We start from the raw sequence: 17,989 nt of genomic DNA on the forward strand, positions 1-17,989 counted from the left end.
GACCACAACCTCAACGACCACAACCTCAACGACCACAACCTCAACGACCACAACCTCAACGACCACAACCTCAACGACCACATCACTATTAACAACTACAGTATCACCCGCCACCACTACCACCACCACAGAATCGACATCGACGCTGCCAAGCACCACCAGCAAGGGCCCACTCTGCAGTCAACCAACAGACCAAACCGAACTGGTAATAGACGGGACCTTCGAATGTCCGAGCCACTCGTGGCGGTCCGATCTCTCGCTAGCTTATCAAAGCGTGGACTGTCTACAAGGGACATGCGCGCGACTCAATACGCGTAACACGCGTCAAGGGAACCTCTACGAAACTGTGATATACCAAAACATCAACTACGGCTTCACACTGTCCTATAATCTGGTCGATCCCAATGGGGAGAACCCTAACTGCGACATGATCATCGAGACTTCCGGGGTGCGCTACACCATCAATACCCTCCTGTCTGGCGGATGGCAAACTGTCAGCAGTACTTTCACCGGGAATGACCAATCTAATGCGCAGTTCGCTCTCCTGTATACGTGCAATATTGTGTTTCATGGATATGTGCTAATCGATAATATATCGGTTTTCGCAGTTTGAGTAGAATCCTTGATCGGCTTACTGCGTATATAGCGATAGGGGCCTGGCATTAACCCTTGACGTCTTAACGGAAATATGGGTTACTTTACTATGGTAAACCATGACTTCTGCAAACAACAGCTTGTTGAAAATCCCTGTTCTCGGGGTTGTGATTTTGAGTAGAATTCGCTGCTAAAGTGAACTCTACGTCGCCAATGTCAAACTCCAACATTGCCAGAGAAGGCGAAGCCAGACAGACTCATTCTGTTACTCCACACTCGAGTCAGGAGCAGAGCAATCGAAGAGACATGAAAGATTTCAGCCCCCAATTTTGTCTTTGGCTGACGTGTCAAGCAAGAATCATCCCAGCCAACGTGGAAGATGGACTTGGAGATATGGTTTTCCATGAGACAGGTGTTCAAAATATTGGTAGCTCGCCACCTCCAGTGGACAATTCGTTGCTGAGGCAGGCGCTACGTAATGGCCGATGACTCTACTAGAATAGGACAGCTCATTGAATCTAAGACTTCATGGTTGGTGACACAGCCACGTCCCCACATATTAATCCACCGCCCAAGTTCATAGCATGTCATGAGACTGTTCCCATAGCTGTTGATTAAATGCCGTCGAGGTAAATCAATGTCTTAAATCTCACTTTTTTCCCAATACGCTAGAGAGCCGGCTACCGAATTCTCAACTCACAGCATATAAGCTCTAGTCTAAACGACGCGAGCGACATGAGCGGGCAATAACACTACACGCGAGGTGACATCTCCCCATCCTATATGTCAGTGCAGTTCGGGCATTGATACCCCGGAGGTAGGGGACCGCACAGGGCCTCGAAACCGATGACCCGTAGTGACTTGATTTCGTACTAGATGCTTCAAACTAATTGATTGTACCTCAATTCTTTATCGATCTCACTGCTCCCGCGCCCGCGCCAGTATGATCAAGGCTTCAGCTGGACTGTAATTACCTCATCAGGAGGTAGTCGGCGACAGTGGTGAATATATCGTGCTCGCCTCCTCGAGTCTCACCCGGTCTTCGGATCCCTCCCTCATCTAGCTCCGCATCATCGTGTTGAGTCACGAGCAGATTTACTAGACCTTGGCATGATTGTCCGTTGGAAAAGTCTTTCATCTCCCTTCGTGGGCTGGGAAAGGGTTCTGTCTCGGTTGTGGTCAGTGGCATAAATTTCGAAAGTCAAGTTGTAGTTAGAGCCTGTCCGCGCACATTTATGGTTGGGTTTGTCGGAGATGTCCATCTCGTCACCAGTTTAAATATTAATTCAAGAACGAAGAGAACGCTATCCACTTTCTCATCAACCAGGAAAATATTAAACATCAACCAGGTAGAGTGTAGCCCCCTGGCATGCCACTCATTGTGCAGAAGAAGAGTCATATATCTCTGAGGAGTATTAGTATACTTCTCATCCCCACCGCCAGCTCAACATGCCACTTCGAGTACACGTCTTGTCGCCTCAAGACCCTTCACATGTCGCCTTAATTCCCAAAATAGCGGAAATTCACCTTGCCGCCTGGTTGTCCAATACTCTCTATACTAAAATTTACTACGGCCCGCCAACCAGTCACCGGGCCGTTGGCGAAGCGATGGGACAACGGCATCTGGACGCCTTTACATCTAATCCTAGTTCAAATTTTGCTGTGGTGGTCGACGACGATATTGAGACTACTTCTACAAACATTGAAAATGGGGATGACTTGATCCTACCAGCCCGGGTGATAGCATTCCTGAAGTACGATGTCTTTGCGACCGTGGAGGCTCTGAACGGGCGAAAAGATGCTGGCAAACGTACTTGGCCGCCCTATACCAACATTGCCCTCGTTTCGAGCTTCTGGGGCGACATCGTGAAGACCAGAGAACGTTTCTCGAAACAACTTGGACCGCATGTTAATGTCGACTTACTTGCAACCTTACCAAGTCATCATCGTCGTGGAGCGGGAAAATTACTGATGGACCATGCCATGGGAAAGATCGATGAATTGCATCTTCCCGGTACGCTTGAAGGGAGTCCACAGGGGTTGAAGCTGTACAGTAGTGTTGGCTTTGAACCTGTGGGTGATATTTGGGTGGATTTGTTGAGGTTCGAAGATGGAGGTGATAAAGGGGATGAATGGGCCAAGGCCGAAGGGAGAGTTCCGGGTCAGGGTGAAGGGTGGTACAAACATGTTGCTATGATCAGGCAGCCTAGGCCACAGTGATGATGCCTGCTCTTCAAGGACATAGACATTAGAGATAGAGATGCCTAGCAGGCAGAGCATGCCATTGTCGTCTAGAAAGAGTTACTCGTACGGATGTCTCAATAGATTTTCCTGGTAAACCTGCCACTAGTCTCTCACTAAAGACAAGAAATCATGGACTAGTGTCACACTAAGAGTTGAACAACTCTAAGCGGCAAGGAATTCCCTCCCCAAACAGGTCTGCATGTTGGAGATGCGAAACTTGAGCCTGAGGTCGCAGGTCACAGACACCAATTCACACTGCCGCTCAGAGTGCAAACCACCACCACCACCAGCGTTCGACGTCACTTGAGTCTTCTCGATACACAACCGTGACCTTCACAGCTATTCACCTGTAACCCACCCTTCCAATTTCTATTCCAAACTGCCTTTGATCCAACCTGCTACCACCATTGTTCAGATTCGAGCGCTCCTCGGTTCTTGTCACCGTCCCCTCCTCCATTCACCACAGCAATTTTGCCTCCACACACCCATTCTGCCTCTACACTCGACACTTCAACCTGCTCTTGTACAACCTAAATTGCGTTGAATCCATCTTTCAGATCTCCTTCAATGTCCTGATAGGTCCAGCTCTACCACCAGTACCACAAACACCCTGAGCGATTGTATACCAATGCGAGAACAACTTGAACACCATCACCACTTTGAAAATGTCCGGGATATATTCTGTTGAAGACCTGTTGAAATTAAGAGCTTCTCCTCTAATATGCAGACCACCCAATCTCCCTCCCATGGAGGAATGGATGGGGTACGATTTAATCACACTCTCTATTCAGGTCGGTCAGGCGGCTAACTGCTAAACAGAGCGCAAGAGCCAACAGCGAGAAGACCTGCAACTCGACCCAAACCAGACGACCAAGGGTTGTCGAGTGAGACATTTCAGAAAAGACCTACTCTTCTTGAAGGGCAACGACGAACAACCACTGGTACACTTGACCAGCTCATAAACATTCCACCATTGTTTGCTAACATTTGTACACAGACCCTGATCGGATAGTGCTCGGTCCTCCGCGTAGGTCCTTCGCTTCCTCAACTGCACGTGCTACAGATAAGAAATCGGATGCGCCAGAAGAAAAGTCAAAATCAGGTGACCCGGCCGACTCTCAAACCCGTGAACGAAGAAGTACACAGACAAATGGGCGGCATAATCGCCATGAGAGTGATGATCAAAGTTTAGACACTCGTCGAGACTACGACCGTAAATTGAGATGGGGTAGAGACAAAAATGAGCAACAAGAACTGGAAGACGATCAATCTTTGGAAGAATCTCGTCCAGGATTCAGACGTGATACAGTTTCCAGAGCAAAAATGTCACAATCTTGGTTCAGAAAGGATGGCGGGGAGCCATTGGAAGAGAGCAGACGTGACACGGACAAGGCACCTGATTGGCGAACACGAGCAAGAGAACGTGATTGGGACCGTTCCCTCAAACCTGAGGCAGATCCTGAATGGATGGACTCAACAGAGCCCGAAGAGCCATTCCAAGCTCATACTCAAGAAGATTTCCAACGTTGGAAGGAAAGAATGAAAGCTGGTGGAGCTCCACAAGAACAGCCAGAACCGGTTTTCAGTGATTCACCTGTGGGCATTACCGAGGAGAAGACTGCACAAAAGATGGCATCTCCCGAACCCGATGATTCGATGGACAAATTCTTTGCTAGGTATGAGCAAAAAACCGTTACTCAGAAACCTGCGTCTGGCAAATCAGGAGGAACCAAAACTCGATTTGCGTCTTTATTCAGCCCATCAACTGAGCAGTCTAAGCCATTCGAAAACATGGCCCCTGCTGCAACTGAGAGACCTACTTCTGCTCAAATGCCAAGTAGTAGTCCAATGGATGCTGATCAAGCCGGATTTGCACGAATCCTCGAAATGTTACAAACACGAAGTAACAACCCTACTCCTCAAACTCAAGAACAAGTCAAACCTAGGACTCCATTATATGCGAGGGATGTACAGCCAAAAGTGGAAGGTGAACCTAGACCTTCATCATCTTCCAATCCCAACCTATTGTCATTCTTAGGCAATCAAAATGTTGGCTATCCCCAAGAGCCACCGCCATCTCACGAGCGATACACCGACTCCAAATCTCCGGCCGATCAACATTCTCATACTCGACAACAATCCAGTATCAACAAGGATGAAGTATTGTTAAATCTTCTCCGACAAGCTAATCTCGCTCCTAAGCCACAACCACCTCCACCCCATCAACATTCGGACATGAGATCTGCTGGGATGATGTATGGTGGACCAGATCCAAATACAAGACAAGAATCGTCACGAAGGCAGATTCCTTCTCAAGCACAAGACCAAGCGATGAATCAAAGACGAGAGACAGGACGATCAATGTTTGATGAGCCTCCTGTACCTATGTACCACAACGACCCGGGATCACGCGAACATCTCTCAAGACGACTTACCAATGGTCCACAGCCCTCCTATAACGAGGACCCATTGATGGCTCTGTTACGTAGTCAAAACCAAGGTCAACAACGAATGATGCAGCAAAGTCAAGCCCAGGGTGTACCGCCTGGTCTTCAAAGACCTCCGGGGCTTGACCAGATGCCCCGTCAAAATCCCAGTTGGCCACCACAACAACCTCAAGCACCACCTCAATCTCAACAACAACCTCCACGTCAGCCACCACTACCTCCTGGTCTGGCCAATATGCCTCGAGGTATCCCAGGAGCACCCTACGGCCAACCACAACAAATTACCAGCCCACCGAACATCCCACCACCGCAGGCACAGCGACCACCCCCGCAGCGCAAATATACAGGCGAGTCCCCATCCGCTGCAGGATTGCCGAACTTCCCACCAGGCATGGTTCCACCACCTGGGTTCATCAATGCAGGCCCACCACCGGGATTTCCTGGAGCACCGGGCGGAGTCTATTCCGGGAGATTCCAAGGTGAACCACCTCAGGCCGGCAGAGGGGCATTCATGGAGATGTATGGTGACATGGGTGGACGTGGAGTAGGGTTGAGAGGCGGAGGAGGAAATGGAGGAATGCCTCAACAATACAGATGATTCGATAAAGTGAATATGGATCAAGGAGAAACATCTGCTGAAGAACGAATCTCAACACCATTATTCGGATGGCACGGGGGTGGAATGTATGGATATGATGGGATATGTATGATGTGCAGTGTTTTCACCAGTCCTCTACGCCAATCAATTTCTTGCAGAGCAGATATCGAAATTGAACCGACCAGACAGAACAAGTGACCATCAAACACAACATTTAGCTGGGGAAGTGAGCGGGTCAAGAACTACCGGATGTGTTTGAACATTCTAGACCACTTTGCGATGGGGGAGGGCGATTTTATAATTTGCCGACTCATCGAACGGTGTCAAGTTCTATCGCACGCGGCGGTGTGTATGGCATGTCAGGGCACCGAGTTTTCAGAAAATGGTTCCAGCCCATTCATTGCAGGCAGAGAGCCGGACAGGCAAGCAGGCAAGGGAAGCGAGCGAAGCAATCAATCAATCAATTACCTCTCAACTTGAACCCGCAACCAAAGCAAGCAAGCAAGCAATTGAAAGAAAAAATCCAAGAGGGTTCTCATGCACATTGAGAATGCTTTCAGAAAACTTTAGTCGGCTCTGTGTGTGACTGCACATGAATCATCCTCGCCCCCCACAAGATTTTAATTGACATTCAAGAAAGGTCTTCTGTGCTTACTTCACTTCACGTTTTGATCTACTTGATTTACCGCGCGCGCATCTTGATCTTCTTGACCAGACTGCTGACCTCGACATCGCCGTCGCCCTCGGCATTTCCATTGTCATTCTTCTTCGTCCCCTTCTTCTCCCTAGTTTTCTCTTTCTTCCCCTCCACCTCACCGCCCCTATCCTTCCTTTCTCTCCTCCTCCGCCCTTCCTCCAACACATCGCGCATGCCCTTGGTGCCCTTGAAGCGCGGATTCGTCGGGTCGATTGCGTATTCGTGACTGTCGAAGAGCCGCGAGAAGCGCGGGTCGCTCGTGTCGAGTTTGAATCGATCGTCGTCGCCATTTGCGTCTGCATCAGCGTCGGCATCCGTGGACACTTTCGCCTTGTCCTTCTTGCCCTTCTTGCCTTTCCCTTTCTTGCGCGCAAGTTTGTCCGCGCGTTCGATCTCCTTCATGTCGAAGTGGCGGATCTTGCGAGTGGCGCCGTCGTCTCCGGCGTCTAGATCGGCGTGGTCGTCGACCATTAGGAGTTCGAGCTCGGCGCGTTGTTTGCGTTCCAGAGCTTCTTCGGCTTCGCGCTCTTGTCTTTTCTTCAGCCGCGCTTCCTTGCGTAGTCGGTTGCTGGCGGTTTTCTCTTCCGCGGCAGAGGGGGCGCTTCCAGATGCGGCGGCTGTGAAGAAGGGGTCGTCGAAGCCTAGATCGTCGGCATCGGCGTCGTCATCACCTGATTTATTGGGGTTCTCGTCTCCGCTGCCATTTCCGGCTTCCTTTTTATTTTTTCGACGTTGTTTTCTTTCGCGCTCTTTCCGGATGTATTTCTCCATGGTTGTTTCGTCTGGTTCGGGAGAGTTTTCGAACACGCCGCGGTTCTTCTTCTTGTTCTTCTTGTTGGACTGGTCGTCTTCGCCTTCTTCGGCGGGCGCGGAGAAGCCGGATGTGAATGTGATTTGCATGTCTCCGACAGGTGCTTTCTCCTTCTTCTCGCCTTTGGAAGACGCCTTTTTGACCGGTTCTGGTGCAAGGCCGAGTGCAGCTCGCATTTTCTGCCGTTCCATTTCTTTCTTGGACAGTGTTGCCTCATTGGCCTCCTCTTCCGCCTCATCGCTGGAACTGTCAGAGGCAAGATATGCTTTGAGATCATTCTCATCAATTTCCTTTCTACCTCCTTTGAATGCTCTTGCGATGGTTTCCTTTCGACTTCCATCTTCAGCATCCCATGTCAACCGTACTTTACTATGTTGTAACGCATCGGTGACAAATTCATTCGGGCGATAATCGTCTGGTATAGTTGTACATTCTTCTTTTGGGATATCTGTGGAGAAGTCTGTTTCATCGGGGACAAAACGGAGATCAAAGAAGTTCGCTGTGGTCAGGTATTCGGTTCCATCAACAGCAGAGTAGACATGCTCGGCAACGGAAGGGGAAGAAAAGGTCAACACGCAGTAGTAGTACCGCAGTCGATCTAGTTGGTATCTGCGCAGAGCGGCCGAGTCAAACTCTGCGCCTGTGTCTGGGGCGAGAAGGGAATCTTTTATTTCAGCTTCTGCATCGGAATCTTCGTCCTCGTCACTATTATCCGTCCCCTCTTCTTTGGTTGCAAAGATTTCTTTGGGTGGACCTTCCATCTCTTCACGTTCTAATCGCTCTTTGCCAAATTCGCTGGGGTATATGGAGACTTGTAGGAGAGAGCCTGAGGCAGGTAGAAAGCTGTTGATGACAGCCATGATATCTGCGGCGCGGATGTTGTCCCAATCGAGATTGACAATAGCTATACGAGAGGTGACTTCACCCGTGGGGATTTCGCCTTGACTGGTCGGACCAATTGTCGGTTCATCTTCAGCAGCGTCGTCCAAATCATCATCGTCTTCATCGCTGGAGGAAGTCTCGTCTGATGTCACGGAAGAGGAATCGGAATCTCTACCTTGTCGCAGCAGGTCACGAGAAGTATCGAGTCTCTTCAGCTCCCTTTGGACTTCGTCATCGTCATCGGGCTGGTCATCGTCGCTGTCCTCGACAATTTCCTGCTCTTCGTCTTCGTTAAAGTCGTACTTCCTCTTCAAACGAGTTCTCTCCGCATCGTTCTTGAGCGGACGACCATATCGATCAACTTTGGCTCGCTTTGTGAAATCTTCATCGTCAAGTACTCGAGTGAATCTTTTGTCTAGTTTGACCTTGTTTTTCCTCCCTGGTAGTCGAAATCTAGGATCGGATTGGATGTTTGCGAATCTGGGATCTGTAATTCGAGGCTCATCTCGGGAGAAATTTACGGTCTTTTGTTTTTTGGCTGGTGATTTGGACATGATTGACGTAGGAGACCTGTATGTGTCACGCCATTAAGGGGGCAATTCTGGAAGATTATCAGACTTGGTAGTACTGATGAATTGCAGGAGTGGGTGGTATTCCGCAAGATTTCGGATATCGGAGTAATGAGATACCAGCGATTGAAAAAAAAAAAGTTGTGGTATGATGATGGTTGTTTGGTGGGGAAAAAGTCAGAGGAGCGGAATTCAATGGTTGGTGCAGATGGAGAATCGAGATGCAGGGACGGGAAAGCAGGGGTGATTGGGGGGCATCATGGAGGCCGAGGGGGCTAATTGGGGCCTATCTAGAGACTAACGGCTAATGCTCACAGCCTAAAGAGCCTATAGGGCAACCCCAAAGCCACCCGGGGGTCCATGCTTCATTCTCCGCCGCTAAGCTTCGAGTCGAGTAACCATCTTAAAGGCCAAAGCGGTAGCAATATGGCGATGATAGGAAAATATCTCATGGCTGAATATTGATTGATTGTTGGATAGAGACTCCCAATAGAACTCGGGCATATATTATATCCCTTCCCTTAGGTATAGACCATATCTACAAATCTAGCAGCCCAGCAGCCCAGCAGCCCAGCAGCCCAGTAGGCTCACCTATCCTTAACCGCACCTCTAGTTACTACCCCGCCAAGCTCCCCTCCAAACCAACCCAACCGCCACCGCCCACACTGCAGCCTCCCCTCCATCCAAACAATAAATCGCAGATCTCAGTCGCAGTCTCGGATTGCTACAGCTATAGCACAGGAGAAACACAGCCAGAGCCACTGATCACTCCTCTGGCAATCATGTCGGCCGGCTCCTGTCTCATCACTGGGTACTACCACTCCTCCATTTCTCCATCCCCTTCCTGACCCAAGCTCTACAGAGGCACAGGCTACATCGGCTCATTCACCACTCTCGCCCTCCTCGAAGCTAACTACAACGTTGTCATAGTAGACAACCTCTACAACTCCTCTCCTGAAGTCCTCAACCGCATCGAACTCATCTGCGGCCGAAAACCCGAATACTACAACCTAGACATCACCGACGAAAAAGCCCTCGACGATGTCTTCCAAAAACACCCGGAAATCGACAGCGTCATTCACTTTGCCGCCCTCAAGGCGGTGGGAGAATCCGGTGAAATACCACTAGACTACTACCACGTCAATGTGACAGGAACCCTATCCCTCCTCCGCTCCGCCGCTCGCCACAACGTCACCAACATCGTCTACTCCTCCTCCGCCACCGTCTACGGCGATGCGACCCGCGTCCCAGGCATGATCCCAATCCCTGAAGAATGCCCACTGGGTCCGACCAACCCCTACGGCAACACAAAATTCACCTCGGAGCTGATGATCACAGACCACATCAACGCCGAGCGCGCCAAAGCCGAGAAAAAGGGCGACAGCGCCGCTGCCGCGAAATGGAACGCCGGCCTGCTACGCTACTTCAACCCAGCAGGCTCGCACCCGAGCGGAATCATGGGCGAAGACCCATCAGGAGTGCCCTACAACCTCCTCCCGCTCCTCGCGCAAGTCGCAACCGGCAAGCGCGAGACCCTCCTCGTCTTCGGTGACGACTACGCCTCTCATGACGGCACCGCCATCCGCGACTACATCCACATCCTGGACCTAGCCCAGGGCCACCTGAAGACCCTCGACTACCTGCGCACGCACAACCCCGGCGTTCGCGCCTGGAATCTCGGGACAGGGCGTGGCTCAACGGTGTTTGAAATGGTAAAAGCCTTCAGCAAAGCCGTCGGCCGCGATCTGCCCTACAAAGTCGTCGGGCGCAGAGCAGGCGATGTGTTGGATCTGACGAGTAACCCGTCGCGTGCGAAGCGCGAGTTTGGCTGGGAGACGAAATTGACGCTCGAGGATGCGTGCAAGGATCTGTGGCGCTGGACCGAGAACAACCCCGAGGGCTATCGCCAGCAGCCGCCGCAGAAGTTTTTGGATGCGTTGAAGAAGAATAATTGAGGGGGAATGCTCCATTCCATTTCCCGGTCACCGGGTAGATGAATCAATATCAGAGGGCGGAGTCGAAGTCATGCGTTGATGTGTAGACCGCTGCGATGGATTTGCCATTGGACTTTGCGGTGGCATTATTTCGGGTTGCATATTTTGGACATGGTGAGTGATGATCGCCCTAAAACTGCATACATGCAGTCGGGCAGAGAAAGCGGGTGGACATCCGAGTAGAACGTAGATATAAGAGAAAAAGACAGAAAAGCATGGCAGGGCAACTTGTGATTAGGTCACTTGAGCCTGACCAAAAATGGAAATGATATGATATGTTCGAAATCATTTGGATCAGTTAGATACTGATACAGAGCCGCCAACGCCGTCGCTAACACAGAGCCATATCTTTCCCATCTCGAGCCTCCCTCGTCCTGTTTGTTCCAGCGCTATGCATTAGTTTGAGGGAGATTAATACGAAAACAGAGACCAACTGTCAAATCCGTCCTCAAGTCGAGTAAGCAATACTTACCCCGACCGTCCCGCTCCATCTTTTGATGGGCCCGGCATCTAAGTCACTCGCCCCGTTTCCACTGGCGAGCACGACACCCAGCCCGTTCTTGACGACAGGCGAAACACTCACGCCTGCCGAGACGAGTAGACTCTTGACCCGGCTGGTCCATAAGGCCCTGACCACCCCGGAATCATCCACGCGGAACTTCAACACATTCTCCTCTTCGCGCTGTAGTCGCTGTTCTTTCAATGCGCGCTCGGCGGGTGTGAAGAAGTCTGCGGTCTTGAGGCGTGCCCATGCTATTGGGTCTTCGGGGTCGGTGGTGGTTTTACGGCGGGGTCGCCATAGCTCGCCGCCCACCACGTATCGTGATTCCCAGCTGTAGAAGTTGAAGTCGAAGCGGGACGAGAGTGCGAGGTTGGGCGTCGGGCGTACCGAGTAGGATGAGGAGATGGAGCCCGTCAGTGGTGTCAGGGTCAAGGTCATGGTATAGGGAAAGGAGGAGTGCGGGATGTTCGAGGGTGTGAGGAGGCTGTGGCTGGCGGTGGAGAGGAGGGCGGATGAGGTTCCGGCGAGGGGTTTGTTCGTGGCGGGGTTGGGTGTTGGCTGAGAGCTGGTTTGGGGTGGCATGGGCGAGGCAGTGATGTTCGGTGCCAGGGTGGTGAAGCGCAGGCCCGTGGAGAGGCCAATTACGTGGGAGAATGGACTATAGTAGAACTCTGCTCCGGCGGAGACGAGTGAGGGCTTGGATGCCAGTCGGTTCTGATATGCGGATTGACTATCGATATTGGAAGGAAGTGGAAGGCCAGATGGGAATTCAATGAAGCCATCACGCGGCTCGATCCTTGGACTGGAGGATGAAGGTGAATGCGAATCTTCAGGCGGCGAGATCCCAAAGTTCCACAACCCTCGGACGCCCAGCAGAGCACTATCAGTGGACGCCAAACCCTCGATTGAGTACTGGCCAGTGTCATGCTGAATGTGTGCTAGACATGACGCCGGGGGCGTTCTCGAATTGAGGGAAGGCCCTGTCACGGATTTGCTGTAGAGGGATAGCGATAGGAGCGTCTCGGGATTTATGCGGCGTGCATATAACGCGGTCAAGACGGAGGGTGGTGGAAGAGCTAATGTGGCATGCAGTAAGGTTGGCTTCCTTGACTTTTCACCAGTGCCTGTAGAAGCCTTGCTCTTGCCCTTGGAATATGTCGGCAGTCTTATATCTCGATACCCTCTAACCAGATGTCTCAAAGGGATGCTCGGTGTTTGGGAGGGAATGTGCCCCAGTGGAACGGTGGTGTAAAGATAGGAGAGAGAGCCATCGATTTGGCCGAGAGTGGACAGGGTATATGAGGAGGCGAAGTTGCGTGAGGACAGGGAGGAGACATGGAGTGCGAGAGTGGAAGGAGTATTGAATGAGAGGAGAGCATCGGAGGTTGCGGTCAAGGATGAATAGCTATTGTCGGGATTCCAATCTGTTGATGCTCCGAAGGCGTGCACGATGTAGTCCATGAATTCAATCATACTGACTCACTCTGGCAGCTCATATACTGGGATCCCGTCAAGAGGCAGGGCCCGATATTTGGCCTGAGCATGAGGCTGAGGTACTGGTCGTGGATGCATGTCCGAGTTGATGTGTCAAATTCATTATTGCCCGGAACAAGTTCGAAGCTAGAGTGCAAAGTGGAGCTCTGCCAGACACTAAGGAGCCTTTAAGCGCAGTTGCGCGGGTTTCTTTGAACGACGTTGGAGGATATTATCTGCACCCTCCACGACCCGCCCCCTGTTTAATAGCTCAAAGAAATAGGTGATGCCTCTCTGTGCAGTGGCTGCTTCGTAAGAGGACAGGGATCTGACATCCAGTCGTCTCTGCCCCAGTTCCCAGCTCAGCCTTTGCGGGCAGACTCACAATTGAAGATCCTGGACCACAACCTGTCAGCCTTACCACTGCTTGAGTTCTTAAATACGAGAACTCTCTACCTCCGCCATGGCTTTGCTCAGTTTCTGTTGCCTGCAAGGTTCTCAACCTGATCATTACTCTCTTTCGAAATCATCTTCGAGCGTCTTGCAGTACCCGACTTTGGCTGCCATAGACCTGCCTGCTGTTGTTCTCATGCAAAATGGCAGAGCTTGGCCTCGCAATTGCGGGTCTCGCATCAATCGCTGAGGTTGTCGGCACTAGATTATACAATTATATCCACATTGCCAGGAATGCAGAAGCCGAAGTTCTCACGCTTACTGAGCAGATCGACTCCCTCAGAGGAACGCTGTGGCGTATCAAGAACTTGGTAGGCAATTCAAGTTTCCCATCGGACTTCGCTGCACCTTACCTTTCACCAGTGCATGCATGCGTCTCTGCCCTGGATAAAGTCCGGGACAAATTATCGAACTTCTCAGACAGGGAAGGCAAGGACCCCTTGGTGGGCAAACGGAAATGGAAATGGCCTTTCTCCCGCTCAGAGACTCTCGACTTGAAGAACAAGATTCAAACATATGAGACCAGCCTCGGATTGATGCTTACAGCGGATAACCTTTCCACAACCTTGCACGCACTGCATGAGTCAAAATCATCCCACCAAATTCTTAAAGACGTCCAACAATATTTTCAGGCCGCGAGTCAGATCAGACTCGACGAAGAGAAACAAAAGCTTTTGGCACTCGTTAGTCCCACGAATCCTCTTGCCACTCTCAAGACCAACGTGAAACTGTGGAAGTCGGGCACTTGTACCTGGTTCACCGAAGGACCCGAATTCAAAAGTTGGCTGACTACGGAAAATTCAAGCCTGTGGATTTACGGAATTCCTGGGGCTGGCAAATCGATACTCTGTGCTCAGGCAATCCAAAAGGCACTGTCTCTGAGTGATGAGGAAAACGCCGTCACCTATTTCTTCTGCGATTACAAAAACCACGGAACTCAAAAGCCTCGCAATATCCTTGGCTCTCTAGTGGAGCAGCTTGCGCGCCAGAGCAAGCGGTCTTACCAGCAGCTGAAAACCTTTGCCGACGATTACAGCCAAGCTACCAATATGCAGAAGTGGGAACCTGATTGCGATGACCTATTCCAGCTTGTCGTCCAGATGAGCGAAAATTTCACAAGTGTTAGTCTTCTTATTGATGGTCTGGATGAATGTGACGAGCACATTGTGGAGGTTACCAGCTATCTTTCTCGCCTTGATGAGGCCTCTAGCCGCTTCAGGATACTTCTCTCAAGTCGCCAGCTTGTGGAGATTCAACACATCGTGCAAAGGTTTCAGTCCCTTTCCATCGCAGCCCGAAGCACAGACATACGACTGTACATTGCTCATGAACTCGAGCAGCGGACAAACCCGTCCAGCCATAGGCCACTGATTATTGGCGACGAAAATCTCAAAGGGGAGATAATGGATGCGCTGGTCTCTCAAGCTCATGGCATGTTCAGGTGGGTTGCAGTGCAGCTCGACTATTTCTCAGAGCTACCATCGGACCAGGCAATCCGGGAAGCATTGACATCTTTACCGCCCGACCTTGCCCAGTCCTATGAAAGACTTTTGCATATGATAAGTCGAAAGCCGGCCGCAACACAGCAGCTTGTTCAGCATACGCTGATGTGGCTTGCTAGTTCCATGCAAGATTACTCCGATAATCCTAAGGAGGCGCTCCTCGAAGCACTTTCCATTACTAATGGGTCATCTCGCTTCAATCCATCGAACATGCCAAGTCCTGAGAAAATTCTTCGTGCTTGTGGCAGCTTGATCCGATTTAATATTGAAAAAGACACGATCGAGCTAGCTCATTTCACCGTGGTGGAGTTCCTAGATGCGATTGATGTCGATATACAGCCCGTATTGTCCAGGTACAAGACTGGCGGCCACACTCAGTGGAATTACTTGACATTGACATCACTGACGTACCTTTGCTACGACGATTCATGGCCTCTTCCACAATCTCAAGAGGAACAAAATAATCTCAAAATAGATCACCCCTTTCTGTACACAGCCCATGAAATGCTGCCTGCCTGCCTTGCCAAATGCGATATTCAACACGAAGAAGTCTTGAGAGTGGTGATGGAATTCTTCAACCAACGGCGTGCTGACCCTCTACTTCTTTGGCTTTATCATGAAGCCTACAAGTGGAAAAACTTCAGGAATTTTGATTTGTCTGGACTGAGGGATGCTCTTCTGTTAATGCCGCTCATGCCAATCTGTTATGCAGCGATGTTCAACCTGCCAGAGGTTTGTAAACGTTTGATTGACGCCGGTCAATCTTGCAACGCTCTCAGTCCATTAGGAACTCCTCTACAGCTTGCAATCATGGGACGACACGCATTAATTGCCGGCAGTCTTACGTTCCGCAGGTCAATCGAAGAGTCGGCCATCGATCGGCTCTTGCTGACGCTCAAGGTGCTTCTGAGTTATGGAGCTGATGTGCAGATAAGCCAGAGGTTATTCGGAGGGCAGAAGAATCCTGAATCGGTTCTAGCTCTTGCAGCAGGATTGATCCGTTCAACTGATGCGCCTTTTCGAGAGCTTGCTGCGGCGGGTGCCTCATGTAAGGCAGACTGTATCTCGGTTATGCAGGAGATATGGGAAGATGGGGAAAGCATAGACCGACTCGTCCATAATCTCCAATATGTCCAAGAAGGGCAAGTTGAGCCATCCAGCATGGCTAAGTTCAGATCATTGAGAGATCGTGCATTGCTACAGCGGACAGGTTCAATCCTAGGCACCCAGACAATGCAACTGGTGCAACTAGATGATTCGCCCGCACGAAAGGTCGAACTGTTCTTCAGCGCAGCGAAATTCGATCAAGCGCGTGCACTAGCCTCCTTAGGACACCAGCCATGTTTTGATGTCAACGTGAAAAATGATGAAGATGAGACTGTTTTACATGTGGCAGCAAGACATGGTTCGTCATCTGCTATGAAAACGCTGCTGGAATTACCTGGCATCGACACCACGATTAGAGACAAAAACGGCAACACTGCTTTGCATATAGCACTAGCCATGAGAGTGAATATGTCAATCATCAAAATGTTGCGTGATGTGCAGTATAGATCCAAGACCATCATAGGAACCTCCAACCACGAACACGGCGCGCGGGTGGGTGGTCCGCAAACAATCGAAGATCTCGAAATTCGAGAGAGAAGAAAGAACGTTCGAATGATATATGATGCCATCGAGATTGGTGACCAGAATGTAATTGATCTGATCTATTCAGAAGACAGCCCAGTGTTTTCGCCATGTCAGATATGTGGCGAATGCGACCTCTTCATACATGCCCTAACACACGACGAACACATTGCCTTCCGTCTTCTGAAGCGCGGCTACAAGGTTATTGGAGTCCAGGATCCGCGACACCATGGGTACGCCCGCACAGCGCTCCATATCTGTGCAGAAAAGGGCCATCTTCGGCTGCTGGAAGCAATACTCGACAGAGCGCCGTTTCTTCTATTTCTCGACACAGAAGTACATCCAATTCACCTTGCAATTCTCCACAATCAGAATGAGTGCCTGAGGGTAATTTTAGACAGGAGGCATGCATGCTGGAACTCAGTCCATGCTGGCCAGGGGACTTTAGGGTCGGGTCCACAAACGCTTGTAGATAAGCCATTTATGCCTACCCTGCAGACAGACCGCAAGTTCCGATTTCTAGAGTCATCAGATCTCAGTATCATAGCCTTGCGACCAAGAGACTTCCCTTTTGGAGAGGCATTCGCAGAAAACCTTAACAAATTTGAGATTTGGACCTATGGCGTTCTGCTACCGCTTCATTGCGCGGCGCTAGTGGGGAATGAGGCAGCGGCTCAACAACTTCTTGAGGCTGGGTCTAAAAAGGACTGTATCCCACCTGGTGGTGTCGGTACTGCTTTGTCCATTGCGATCAGTCAAGGGGCGCTTGAGATCGCAGAGATCTTGCTTGAGCATGGTGCATCCCTGTACCATTATAGTGCATTGGGAGAGAGTGGAGTTAGTCTTCTTGGAAAGAAGAGCCCGGAAATGTTCCTCCGACACTGTGGATCCTTTGATCTTGATGTTCATCCTGATTTGGATGGTGAAGGACTAATTGCACAATTAGTGAGAAGTGTTGGTCAGAGATTTCTGCCATCCTATCTCGAACTCATGGGCCATGCACGTGAGCTACATGGTCATTCTCGTGAGCTGCATGATAGCACAGCTCAAGGATACTCAGTCATCCGTGATGTCTTGGCAACAAGAAGTCCTGCAGTCATTGATTATGCGCTGAATTCCGGATTTGACCTCGGAGCTTGGAATGAGCATTCGGGCGGAGCCCTGAATGGTAACTGGGTGAATGAAGATATCCAAACACTGAAACGACTCACCAGACGGATCGGTTATCAGAGGAGCACAAAGCTATTGAACAAAAAGCCCGCTCAAACTTCCACTCCGCTTTATAAAGCTGCATTGATGGGTCAGCAAGAAGTTGCCCGATTCTTCATGAAGCACGGCGCCGGCATCAATGTCATTGGTGGGCTTTTGGGCACACCACTGATGGCCGCTGCTGGCTATGGACGGCTGTGCATTGTCAAAGACTTTGTGAATGCTGGTGCTGAACTGTCGTGCTTCTCAATCGACGAGAATCGTGTACGGAGCGCCGTCGATCTGGCGAAGTATTTTCCTGATATCCAGCGGTGGCTCTTGGTCGAACGATGGACGGAACGGAAGAGGATTACTTGGGAGGAGGCTTCAGAATGAATTTATCTGC

At 50.5% G+C, this 17,989-nt stretch overlaps 6 protein-coding genes across 6 annotated transcripts; 4 read left to right on the top strand and 2 right to left on the bottom strand.

Moving 5' to 3' along the window:
* Positions 1-2,043: 2,043 nt before the first annotated feature.
* On the top strand, positions 2,044-2,814 carry LTR84_006914 (uncharacterized protein; the record flags this gene model as incomplete). The annotated part of the gene is made up of 1 exon (XM_064850470.1): positions 2,044-2,814. One exon carries the CDS (start codon positions 2,044-2,046, stop codon positions 2,812-2,814), a length of 771 nt encoding a protein of 256 aa, XP_064702539.1.
* A 689-nt stretch (positions 2,815-3,503) lies between these two features.
* Positions 3,504-5,883, top strand: LTR84_006915 (uncharacterized protein; the record flags this gene model as incomplete). Its single annotated transcript, XM_064850471.1, has 3 exons — positions 3,504-3,601; positions 3,658-3,779; positions 3,836-5,883. 3 exons carry the CDS (start codon positions 3,504-3,506, stop codon positions 5,881-5,883), a joined length of 2,268 nt encoding a protein of 755 aa, XP_064702540.1.
* A 682-nt stretch (positions 5,884-6,565) lies between these two features.
* LTR84_006916 (uncharacterized protein) lies at positions 6,566-8,827 on the bottom strand (the record flags this gene model as incomplete). Its single annotated transcript, XM_064850472.1, has 1 exon — positions 6,566-8,827. One exon carries the CDS (start codon positions 8,825-8,827, stop codon positions 6,566-6,568), a length of 2,262 nt encoding a protein of 753 aa, XP_064702541.1.
* Positions 8,828-9,624: 797 nt separating this feature from the next.
* Positions 9,625-10,797, top strand: LTR84_006917 (uncharacterized protein; the record flags this gene model as incomplete). Its single annotated transcript, XM_064850473.1, has 2 exons — positions 9,625-9,653; positions 9,705-10,797. 2 exons carry the CDS (start codon positions 9,625-9,627, stop codon positions 10,795-10,797), a joined length of 1,122 nt encoding a protein of 373 aa, XP_064702542.1.
* Positions 10,798-11,284: 487 nt separating this feature from the next.
* LTR84_006918 (uncharacterized protein) lies at positions 11,285-12,811 on the bottom strand (the record flags this gene model as incomplete). Its single annotated transcript, XM_064850474.1, has 1 exon — positions 11,285-12,811. One exon carries the CDS (start codon positions 12,809-12,811, stop codon positions 11,285-11,287), a length of 1,527 nt encoding a protein of 508 aa, XP_064702543.1.
* Positions 12,812-13,407: 596 nt separating this feature from the next.
* On the top strand, positions 13,408-17,979 carry LTR84_006919 (uncharacterized protein; the record flags this gene model as incomplete). The annotated part of the gene is made up of 1 exon (XM_064850475.1): positions 13,408-17,979. The coding sequence occupies one exon, from the start codon at positions 13,408-13,410 to the stop codon at positions 17,977-17,979; it is 4,572 nt and encodes a 1,523-aa protein (XP_064702544.1).
* Between the last annotated feature and the right edge of the window lie 10 nt (positions 17,980-17,989).

Source organism: Exophiala bonariae (genome assembly GCF_035927105.1).
Source record: "Exophiala bonariae strain CCFEE 5792 chromosome Unknown scaffold_27, whole genome shotgun sequence".
NCBI lineage: Eukaryota > Fungi > Ascomycota > Eurotiomycetes > Chaetothyriales > Herpotrichiellaceae > Exophiala > Exophiala bonariae.